The 12,403-nt window shown below is 47.9% G+C and overlaps 1 protein-coding gene across 1 annotated transcript in view; it reads left to right on the top strand.

Moving 5' to 3' along the window:
• Positions 1–12,403, top strand: part of MECR (mitochondrial trans-2-enoyl-CoA reductase) — an 83,110-nt gene that overhangs the window by 52,837 nt on the left and 17,870 nt on the right. Inside the window, exons 7-8 of the mRNA XM_075335996.1 lie at positions 349–422; positions 12,356–12,403. The exon at positions 12,356–12,403 is cut by the window's right edge and continues 13 nt beyond it. Of these exons, the coding sequence (XP_075192111.1) occupies positions 349–422; positions 12,356–12,403 (122 nt within the window). The remainder of the gene's footprint in view (positions 1–348; positions 423–12,355) is intronic.

Here is a 12,403-nt window from a genome sequence, read left to right as displayed (position 1 = left end):
AACGGATTGCATGCGGACTGCACACAGATGACAAGTGAGAAAAAAATTGTATCATTTTTCTGGATGAAAATCTGATATATGTAATATACGCTCCTGTCTGGCCTAAGAATCAGGCAGTTGATAGCCAGTGCCTGATTCTTATATTTTCAGGGAAGATAAGCTGCTGACAGAGGTGTATGGCAGAAGCTTTCTCCTCTGCCTATTGAATAATCATAAATCCTTGGCCAAGCTGACCGTTTATGTAGAAAATGATAGAGGTAACTGTTGTCTGCAGAGTGTTTGGGGTACAGGTGTCTTTATGAGCTCAGCCAAATTAGGAGACTACAGTCATTCATCTGTTTCTTACAGAACTGCCCACGTCCACGATTGGCACTAAATTGTGTTGGTGGAAAAAGCACAACTGAAATGTTACGTCATTTAGAGTAAGTATATTCAACTGCACTATTGAATTAGCATAAGGATATAGTTATAATTGTACCATTTATCTATACTATCTTATGCTGGAATTTGAGCATAAAAAATATTTACTTCTTTGTCGCTCCATTGGGAGACCCAGACAATTGGGTGTATAGGCTATGCCTCCGGAGGCCGCACAAAGTATTACACTAAAAGTGTAAAGCCCCTCCCCTTCTGCCTATACACCCCCCGTGCTCCCACGGGCTCCTCAGTTTTTTGCTTTGTGCGAAGGAGGCAGACATGCACGCATAGCTCCACAGCTTAGTCAGCAGCAGCTGCTGACTATGTCGGATGGAAGAAAAGAGGGCCCATAACAGGGCCCCCAGCATGCTCCCTTCTCACCCCACTCTTGTCGGCGGTGTTGTTAAGGTTGAGGTATCCATTGCGGGTACGGAGGCTGGAGCCCACATGCTGTTTTCCTTCCCCATCCCCCTTAGGGCTCTGGGTGAAGTGGGATCCTAATCGGTCTCCAGGCACTGAGACCGTGCTCCATCCACAGCTCCTGAGGACTCTGCTGGATAGGAGCCGAGTATCGTTCAGGGACATGGCCCTGCTACTTTGAGGTACTCTGTGTCCCCGTGGGGACCGCGCACAGCAACACTCCAGCATTGCTGGGTGCGCTAGTGCACCGGGGACCGCGGCGCTGACCGCGTTTGTGCCATTACACACTGCAGCGTCGCTGAGTGTGTTAGTGTATGGGGACTACCGCGCTGACCACCGCTGCCATTGTTATCACTGCGGCGCGGCTGGGACTGTTAGTGCGCCGGGGACTTCCGTGCTGACCGCGCTTATACGGCGGCCGCGCTTATAACTCGAGTCCCCGGCTTTTGCGGCCTAGTCTCTGTTTCTTCCCGCCCCCAGCCCTGCCAGTCAGGGGAAGGGCGGGACGCTGTACAGGACGGCAGCACTGAGGGCTGGAGCATGCTTTGCATACTCCACCCCCCTCACTGTGCACAGTGGGGCACCAGTTCCCGCACTTTCTGGGTCACGCCCACTGCTCCCTCCTCTCCTCAGGACGCCGGCAGCCATTCCTGTCAGCTCTTCTGACGCTGCAGAGGGGGGACAAGCTCTGGGAGACCCAGGCAGGGATTCTGGTGGCCACACAACCGCTTTAAGCGGGCGGTAAGCAGCACCTGAGGTGCTGGCCCCACTTGTGCAGAAGTGTAATTATAGATTATAGGTTTATAGGCTATACTTTACACTGTATGGTGCACGGTTGATTTCTGGCTATATACCCTATTGTGTTGCTCAGGGGAGACAACAGCATGGCGCCCACAAGAAGCAGGGGTGCCAAAACACAGGCTTACTATGCTGCCTGCGCCGCATGTACGACCTCGCTACCGGCAGGTTCCACTGACCCTCATTGTGTGCACTGCTCGGCCCCTGTGGCACTTGCTCAGCCGGAGCCTCTGCTAAGGGGGGCCCAGGGGGAACCACCAGCTAACACTGTCCAGGTGACAGGGACGGAGTTTGCAGTTTTTACTGACAGACTTTCTGAGACTATGGCTAAGATTCTAGAAGCTTTGCAGTCCAGACCGGTATCTCAGACCATGGGCACTGTGGAATCATTGCCCCCTGGTTCCCCTCAGTTGGAACAACAATGTTCCCCCGGGGTGTCTCATAGATCCCAGGGTGAGGTCTCTGACACAGACCCCAGCCCCAGACCGACTAAGCGAGCTCGCTGGGAAATTCCCTCGACATCATCACATTGTTCAGGGTCTCAGCGGGAGGACTCTCTGTATGATGAAGCGGAGGGAGCTGATCAGGATTCTGATCCTGAGGCCGCTCTCAATCTTGATACTCCGGATGGGGACGCCATAGTGAATGATCTTATCGCGTCCATACATCAAATGTTGGATATTTCTCCCTCAGCTCCTCCAGTAGAGGAGTCAGCTTCTCAGCAGGAGAAATTCCGTTTCAGGTTCCCCAAGCGTACAACGAGTATGTTTCTGGATCACTCCGACTTCAGAGAGGCAGTCCAGAAACACCGAGTTTGTCCAGATAAGCGTTTTTCCAAGCGCCTTAAGGATACACATTATCCCTTCCCCCCTGACGTGGTCAAGGGCTGGACTCAGTGTCCCAAGGTGGATCCTCCAGTCTCCAGACTGGCGGCTAGATCCATAGTTGCAGTTGAAGATGGGGCTTCGCTCAAGGATGCCACTGACAGACAGATGGAGCTCTGGTTGAAATCCATCTATGAAGCTATCGGCGCGTCTTTTGCTCCAGCATTCGCAGCCGTATGGGCACTCCAAGCTATTGCAGCGGGTCAAGCGCAAATTGACGCACTCACACGTACGTCTGCGCCGCAAGTGGCGTCCATAACTTCTCAAACGTCGGCATTTGCGTCCTACGCTATTAATGCTGTCCTGGACTCTGCGAGCCGTACGGCGGTTGCAGCCGACAATTCAGTGGCAATACGCAGGGCCTTGTGGCTACGGGAATGGAAGGCAGATTCGGCTTCCAAAAAGTGCTTAACCGGTTTGCCATTTTCTGGCGACCGTTTGTTTGGTGAGAGGCTGGATGAAATCATCAAACAATCCAAGGGAAAGGAAACATCCTTACCCCAGGCCAAACCAAAATTACCCCAACAGAGGAGGGGACAGTCGAGGTTTCGGTCCTTTCGGGGTGCGGGCAGGTCCCAATTCTCCTCGTACAAAAGGCCTCAGAAGGATCAGAGGAACTCCGATCCATGGCGGTCTAAGTTACGCCCTAAAAAGACCGCCGGAGGTGCCGCTACCAAGGCGGCTTCCTCATGACTTACGGCCTCCTCACACCGCATCCTCGGTCGGTGGCAGGCTCTCCTGCTTTTCCGACATTTGGCTGCCACAGGTAAAAGACCATTGGGTGAGAGACATTCTGTCTCACGGTTACAGGATAGAGTTCAGCTCTCGTCCTCCGACTCGATTTTTCAGTGTATCTAGCCCTAAAAGCGTTCCAGCAGTGGCTGGAAGGCAAGCAGATCCGAATTCAGTCGGACAACTCCACAGCGGTGGCTTACATCAACCACCAAGGAGGAACACGCAGTCGGCAAGCCTTCCAGGAAGTCCGGCGGATTCTGCTGTGGGTGGAAGCCACAGCCTCCACCATATCCGCAGTTCACATCCCGGGCGTGGAAAACTGGTAAGCAGATTTTCTCAGTCGCCAGGGCATGGACGCAGGGGAATGGTCCCTTCACCCGGACGTGTTTCAGGAGATATGTTGCCGCTGGGGGATGCCGGACGTCGACCTAATGGCGTCCCGGCACAACAACAAGGTCACGGCATTCATGGCACGTTCTCACGATCACAGAGCTCTGGCGGCAGACGCCTTAGTTCAGGATTGGTCGCAGTTTCAACTCCCTTATGTGTTTCCTCCGCTGTTGCCCAGAGTGTTACGCAAGATCAGGGCCGACTGCCGCCGCGCCATCCTCGTCGCTCCAGACTGGCCGAGGAGGTCGTGGTACCCGGATCAGTGGCATCTCACGGTCAGCCAACCGTGGGCACTACCAGACCGACCAGACTTGCTGTCTCAAGGGCCGTTTTTCCATCTGAATTCTGCGGCCCTCAACCTGACTGTGTGGCCATTGAGTCCTGGATCTTAGCGTCTTCAGGATTATCTCAAGAGGTCATTGCCACTATGAGACAGGCTAGGAAACCAACGTCCGCCAAGATCTACCACAGGACGTGGAAAATATTCCTGTCATGGTGCTCTGATCAGGGTTTTTCTCCCTGGCCATTTGCCTTGCCCACTTTTCTGTCCTTTCTTCAGTCCGGATTGGAAAAGGGTTTGTCGCTTGGCTCCCTTAAGGGACAAGTCTCTGCGCTCTCTGTGTTTTTTCAGAAGCGCTTGGCCAGACTTCCACAGGTACGCACGTTCCTGCAGGGGGTTTGTCACATCGTCCCTCCTTACAAACGTCCGTTGGAACCCTGGGATCTGAACAGGGTGCTGATGGTTCTTCAGAAACCACCGTTCGAGCCAATGAGGGATATTTCTCTCGCACGCCTTTCGCAGAAAGTGGTTTTCCTAGTAGCAGTCACTTCACTTCGGAGAGTGTCTGAGCTAGCAGCATTGTCATGCAAAGCCCCTTTCCTGGTGTTTCACCAGGACAAGGTGGTTCTGCGTCCGGTTCCGGAATTTCTACCTAAGGTGGTATCCCCTTTTCATCTCAATCAGGATATCTCCTTACCCTCTTTTTGCCCTCATCCAATTCACCAATGTGAAAAGGATTTGCACTTGTTAGATCTGGTGAGAGCACTCAGACTCTACATTTCTCGTACGGCGCCCCTGCGCCGCTCGGATGCACTCTTTGTCCTTGTCGCTGGCCAGCGTAAAGGGTCACAGGCTTCCAAATCAACCCTGGCTCGGTGGATCAAGGAACCAATTCTCGAAGCTTACCGTTCTGCTGGGCTTCCGGTTCCCTCAGGGCTGAAGGCCCATTCTACCAGAGCCGTGGGTGCGTCCTGGGCTTTGAGGCACCAGGCTACGGCTCAGCAGGTGTGTCAGGCGGCTACCTGGTCGAGCCTGCACACTTTCACGAAACACTATCAGGTGCATACCTATGCTTCGGCGGATGCCAGCCTAGGTAGGCGAGTCCTTCAGGCGGCGGTTGCCCACCTGTAGGACGGAGCCGTTACGGCTCTATTATGAGGTATTATTTACCCACCCAGGGACTGCTTTTGGACGTCCCAATTGTCTGGGTCTCCCAATGGAGCGACAAAGAAGGGAATTTTGTTTACTTACCGTAAATTCCTTTTCTTCTAGCTCCAATTGGGAGACCCAGCACCCGCCCCTGTTTTTTTGTGTACACATGTTGTTCATGTTGAATGGTTTCAGTTCTCCGATATTCCTTCGGATTGAATTTACTTTAAACCAGTTTATAATTTTTTTCCTCCTTCTTGCTTTTGCACCAAAACTGAGGAGCCCGTGGGAGCACGGGGGGTGTATAGGCAGAAGGGGAGGGGCTTTACACTTTTAGTGTAATACTTTGTGCGGCCTCCGGAGGCATAGCCTATACACCCAATTGTCTGGGTCTCCCAATTGGAGCTAGAAGAAAAGGAATTTACGGTAAGTAAACAAAATTCCCTTCATTTTGAAGTTTTGTCTGATTCTATTTGTAATAGATCAGAAAATAAATTGCATAGATGAACTATTTGTATTTGATAGATTAAGAAAGATTAAGGTTTTTTGTTTTGTTGTTTTAATTATTTGTCTTGTGGTATTCAATGCAATTTTTGTGTAAAATGTTTCAAAGTGGTGCACATGGTTCGTGAAAAATCATCTTTAACGTTTTGCAAAATGACGCAATAATTACACACACAAAACAAACCTATGTATGCTAGTGTACATAAAAGCATTCCGGGGGAGGCTGGAGTACATTTCTGTACAAATCGTGTCACTTTTTGACAAGTTTCAAATAATGGATTAGGTAAAAATGTCTTGAAACCCCAAACCTAGCCGATAGTGGCAAACTAAAAAGAGAAAACAAAATGAAAGATTAGCTTCTATAAAGGTGACTTTAAAAAAAAAAAGGTGCAACTAAGTAGATGATTTATAGAGCGTAAAAAAACAGGCAAAAAAACTAGACAAAATAAGGTGCAAAAGCAATGATGAATCGGCTCCTTTGTGTTTCTTTGAAATTTTCAGCAAATGGGATGCACAATTGATCTCAAGGTCATGTCCTTGATATTGTTTGAGGAAAAAACTTCAAATTTATTTATCACTTAGCCACCACAGGGACCTCCACTGATCATAAGAGCAGGGTCCCTTATATCCCATGTTTAATTGTTGCAGATTAGGGCACTATTTATAGTCTTTTGTGACTAATGGAAAGTGCAGTCAGTCCAGTAGTCTGTATGTGTGCAGCCTTAAGCTGAAGATATACATTAGAGGGCTGTCGGCCAAATGCTCCATTCACCAGCAGCCATCTTCCTAGTTTTTCTTATACACAGGAGCACCTGCTCGGTCGAGTGTTTCTAGGATCTCTGAGAAAGCTGTCAACAGATATCTCTCCGAGACAACAGTGCCTTTAGTCGTCCAAAATCGGACATTCCCAATCAACATCTTCCTCCACGATCAGTTAGTAGGCATTCCCATACACATTAGAGTGTTGGGAGAACCTGTGGGTGTCCGCTGGTTAGACACACATTAGTCTGTGTGCATGTGTAAGCTCTACTCAATTTTGACAGGAAACATTACCCCATTTCCAGGGGGTCTCAGCAATCGTGCATTTATTACCTATCCTCAAAGGTGTGAACTGGAGCTGCTCAGTTAAGGTCCAGGTTAAGGTGCATTTCCAGTAGCCAACAGTTAAGCGTTTCTTGGAACACTGAGTGTGCCTCCTAGGAACGCCCACTCACTATTATCATCCAGTCTAAAAAAAGATACCAATCCTTTTACGAATGAGCAAAACAGTCAGAAGTTTTTTGTTTTTTTGTTTTAAATTTGCTTAAAAACTTTGTTCTCGGCAGAAAGTCCTGCTGTGAACAGGGATTCTGCACTCACAGAAAGCATTGTATTGCGCATCGAAGGACCGTTTAACAGCTGTGATCAGCTAATTTGGATGCACCTTTTAAAATGTAAACAATAGATACAGTCATATGAAAAAGTTTAGGCACCCCTATTAATGCGATGACTAGGTCAGGTCACCAGATGATATATAATCATACCACAGTGGGTTATGGGATATATATACATACATAAACTAGACATTCACTGCACCAGAAATGTAGCTTCTTGCTCAGTTTCATGTTGGACAGAAAATATATCCCCCAGAAACATAGTCATATGAAAAAGTTTGGGCACCCCCTATTAATGTTAACCTTTTTTCTTTAGAACAATTTGGGTTTTTGCAACAGCTATTTCAGTTTCATATATCTAATAACTGATGGACTCAGTAATATTTCTGGATTAAAATGAGGTTTATTGTACTAACAGAAAATGTGCAATCCGCATTTAAACAAAATTTGACCGGTGCAAAAGTATGGGCACCCTTATCAATTTCTTGATTTGAACACTCCTACTTTTTACTGACTTACTAAAGCACTAAATTGGTTTTGTAACCTCATTGAGCTTTGAACTTCATAGGCAGGTGTATCCAATCATGAGAAAAGGTATTTAAGGTGGCCACTTGCAAGTTGTTCTCCTATTTGAATCTCCTATGAAGAATGGCATCATGGGCTCCTCAAAACAACTCTCAAATGATCTGAAAACAAAGATTATTCAACATAGTTGTTCAGGGGAAGGATACAAAAAGTTGTCTCAGAGAATTAAACTGTCAGTTTCCACTTTGAGGAACATAGTAAGGAAATGGAAGAAAAAAGGTACAGTTCTTGTTAAGCCCAGAAGTGGCAGGCCAAGAAAAATATCAGAAAGGCAGAGAAGAAGAATGGTGAGAACAGTCAAGGACAATCCACAGACCACCTCCAAAGACCTGCAGCATCATCTTGCTGCAGATGGTGTCAATGTGCATCGGTCAACAATACAGCGCACTTTGCACATGAAGAAGCTGTATGGGAGAGTGATGCGAAAGAAGCCGTTTCTGCAAGCACGCCACAATCAGAGTTGCCTGAGGTATGCAAAACACATTTGGATAAGCCAGTTACATTTTTGAATAAGATCCTGTGGACTGATGAAACAAAGATTGAGTTGTTTGGTCATACAAAAAGGCGTTATGCATGGAGGCAAAAAACCACGGCATTCCAAGAAAAGCACTTGCTACCCACAGTAAAATTTGGTGGAGGTTCCATCATGCTTTGGGGCTGTGTGGCCAATGCCGGCACCGGGAATCTTGTTAAGTTGAGGGTCGCATGGATTCAACTCAGTATCAGCAGATTCTTGACAATAATGTGCAAGAATCAGTGACGAAGTTGAAGTTACGCAGGGGATGGATATTTCAGCAAGACAATGATCCAAAACACCGTTCCAAATCTACTCAGGCATTCATGCAGAGGAACAATTACAATGTTCTGGAATGGCCATCCCAGTCCCCAGACCTGAATATCATTGAAAATCTGTGGGATGATTTGAAGCGTGCTGTCCATGCTCAGCGACCATCAAACTTAACTGAACTGGAATTGTTTTGTAAACAGGAATAGTCAAATATACCTTCATCCAGGATCCAGGAACTCATTAAAAGCTACAGGAACCGACTAGAGGCTGTTATTTTTGCAAAAGGAGGATTTACAAAATATTAATGTCACTTTTATGTTGAGGTGCCCATACTTTTGCACCTGTCAAATTTTGTTTAAATGCAGATTGCACATTTTCTGTTAGTACAATAAACCTCATTTCAATCCAGAAATATTACGGAGTCCATCAGTTATTAGATAGATATATGAAACTGAAATAGCTGTTGTAAAAACCCAAATTGTTATAAAGAAAAAAGTTTAACATTAATAGGGGTGCCCAAAGTTTTTCATATGACTGTAGATGTTGGCAAATAATTGGCAGAACTATAATTTGAACTCCCTACTCCCCTCATCCACAAGCGCGCTTGCGAACAAGCGTAATGGTTTTATTTTATTAGTAAACAGCTGGCAGACTGCTCTGGCTTTGGTATATTTCAGAGAGAACCAAATTGAATTTTCAAACTAAAAATGCCCAAGTCTGCACTACTGAGAAATTTGATAATTTATTCTGAAGCTACTGATTGACTGAGCGACATTTCCAAGTATTTCCCCTATATGTTTAGACAGTACCTGGAAATAGATACTCGGGCAATGCTTCAACGTGAGCATCGGAAGATCATTGAGGTAAGTATTGCTTTTTAGCAGGGGAGTTGCTAGGGTCTTCAACGTTCCAGGGCCCAAGTCCCAAAATTCATGTCTTCCCATAAAACCCACCCCTCGTCCCCAACACTTAGGAGGATCAAGACATAAATACGTATTGTATATCACCGTTTCTATCTTGAAAAAATACATTATATAATCTATATATATAATTGCCTTATTCTGTCTGTCTGTCTTGCTCCAAAATTGTGTCCTTACGGTGACACAAAGCTGATTGGCCGCTGGGCTCGCCATGGCCCCGCCCCCCCGCACGGATTGGCCGCTCGCCTCGGCCTGGCCCCGCCCTCCGCATGGATTGCCCGCTCGCCCCGGCCCTCCGCACGCATCGCCAGACATAACCTTGCGATGCTGGGATCGTGACGGAGCCGGTGAACGCTGGTAACCATTATACACATCGGGTAACTAAGGTCCCTTAGTTACCCGATGTGTATCATAGTTACCAGCGTACACCGGCTCCCGGTACACATGTGCAGGGAGCCGGCATTATACTCCTCTCCCCCCAGGACTACTCCTCCTATTATAGTCCTCCTATTATACTCCTCTCTGAGTATAATAGGAGAACTATTATAGCATGGGGGATGGAGCACGATGGGGTGCGCAGCATGGGGGATGTAGCACGATGGGGGGTGCGCAGCATGGGGGATGGAGCACAATGGGGAGTGCGCAGCATGGGGGATGGAGCACGATGGGGGGTGCGCAGCATGGGGGATGGAGCACGATGGGGGGTGCGCAGCATGGGGGATGCACAGCATGGGGGATGGAGCACGATGGGAGGTGCACACCTCCCCCCAACACACACACACAACACACCACACACACACACACTGGGAACCTCAAACACCGCCCTACACAGACACCCACACACACAGACAACGCCGCACACGCACAACACCCAACACACAAACACCGCGGCATACATAAATATACGCACATACCGCACAACACACATTGCACAAAACATACCTCCCCCCAAAACACACCACACCCACACAAACCGCGCAACACACACACACAACGCGACAGACACACAGCGCTCCACAAACAACGCAACACACGCAACACACATACAACACCGCTCTCACCCCCCGCCACACCCAGACAACACCCAGAACATGTACAGCGCCTACACAAACACTTGGTAACTACAGACAACAACATCTATATATATATAACAAAAATCATACATTAACTACACAATACGTAAATTCTAGAATACCTGATGCGTCGAATCGGGCCACCTTCTAGTAATACAATACCAATATTACCAAAATGACTACCGTATATTTTTTTTTATAAGACGCACCGGATTATAAGACGCACCCCAAATTTAGAGATAAAAATGGGGTCCGTCTTATACTCCAGTGTTGTCTTACCAGAGGGGGGCAGCAGTGGTGGTGAAGCGGGGTCACAGGAGGCAGAGGTTGTGCTGGCAGCGGCGGTCAGTGGTGGCAGCGGCGGGTCAGTAGGGACAGCTGTGGTGGTGGCTCAGTGGTAGCACTGGTGGTGACAGCTCAGTGGTGGCAGCGGCGGTGACAGCTCAGTGGTGGCAGCGGTGGTGACGGCTCAGTGGTGGCAGCGGCGGTGATGGCTCAGTGGTAGCAGCAGCGGTGACAGCTGAGTGGTGGCAGCGGCGGTGGCAGTGATAGCTCAGTGGTGGCGACGGCTCAGTGGTGGAGCAGGCCGGTGCGGTGTGTCCCAGTGTGTCCGCGGTCCCAATTCAAGTGATGGTGCCCGAAGCGGCGCATGCACAGATGGAGCTCTCATCCATCATTTTTGGGAGGAAAAGTGCATCTTATAATCCAAAAAATACGGTACTTATACAAGGCCATAATAATAAGGCTGCATAATGTCCACTATCATTACCACTACAATATAATAGGACCATTACCTCTATATAACAAAACACATTATACACTGTGCCACCATACATATTTTACTACATAATGACTGAAATGCATTAAACTGTTACTATAAAAAAATGAAAAAACCACTACACTGTTAAAAAGAATGATCTTAGCACCATACAGTGACCGTATAGTAGTAGATACCAGTCCTCTAGAACATATGTGATCACCTATCAGGTACAGTGCCTTGAACAATTATTCATACCTTGAGAACATTTTCCACAATTTTTTCACATTACACCCACAAACTTTAGAGTGCTTTTATGTGATATACTAACACTCTGTAGCAAGGGTTTGTGAAGTGTACACAAAATGATACATGGTTTTCTAAATATTTAAAAATCTAAATCTGAAAAGCCGGGAGCGTTGTTATGGTATTGAACTGTGTAGACGTCAAGTATACGGTGTACCGACAAAGTTATATTAACCTTAAGGTACCGTCACACTAAGCGACGCTCCAGCGATCCCACCAGCAACCTGACCTGGTAGGGATCGCTGGAGCGTCGCTACACGGGTTACTGGTGAGCGGTCAAACAGGCAGATCTCACCAGCAACCAGTGACCAGCCCCCAGCCAACAACGACGCGTGGAAGCGATGCTGCGCTTGGTAACTATGGTAAATATCGGGTAACCAACCCGATATTTACCTTGGTTACCAGCGCACACCACTTAGAGCTGGCTCCCTGCACTCCTAGCCAGAGTACACATCGGGTTAATTACCCGATGTTTAGTCTGGCAATGTATGCAGGGAGCGGGAACTGACAACGTGAGGGCGGCGGACGCTGGTAACGAAGGTAAATATCGGGTAACCAAGGAAAGGGCTTCTTGGTTACCCGATATTTACATTGGTTACCAGCGTCCGCAGAAGCCGGCTCCCTGCTCACTGCACATTTAGTTGTTGCTCTCTCGCTGTCACACACAGCGATGTGTGCTTCACAGCAACAACTAAAAAATGGTCCAGGACATTCAGCAACAACCGGCGACCTCACAGCAGGGGCCAGGTTGTTGCTGGATGTCACACTAAGCAACATCGCTAGCAACATCGCTGTTGCGTCACAAAAGTCGTGCCTCAGCAGCGATGTTGCTAGCGATGTTGCTTAGTGAGACGTGGCCTTTACTTGGATTTGTTCTAATTGGTGCCTCTTATTTACTTATTTACCAGAGCGGTGTGATAAGCTGTCTAAATAAAAATGTATCTGAGCTAATGTCAAAACTGTAATTTGTTGTTTAGCCATGGTGGCACAATGGTGACGTATGGAGGAATGGCCAAGCAGCCAGT

The sequence above is a fragment of the Anomaloglossus baeobatrachus genome, chromosome 2 (assembly GCF_048569485.1).
Source record: "Anomaloglossus baeobatrachus isolate aAnoBae1 chromosome 2, aAnoBae1.hap1, whole genome shotgun sequence".
NCBI lineage: Eukaryota > Metazoa > Chordata > Amphibia > Anura > Aromobatidae > Anomaloglossus > Anomaloglossus baeobatrachus.
This window is presented reverse-complemented; position numbering and strand designations above follow the sequence as displayed.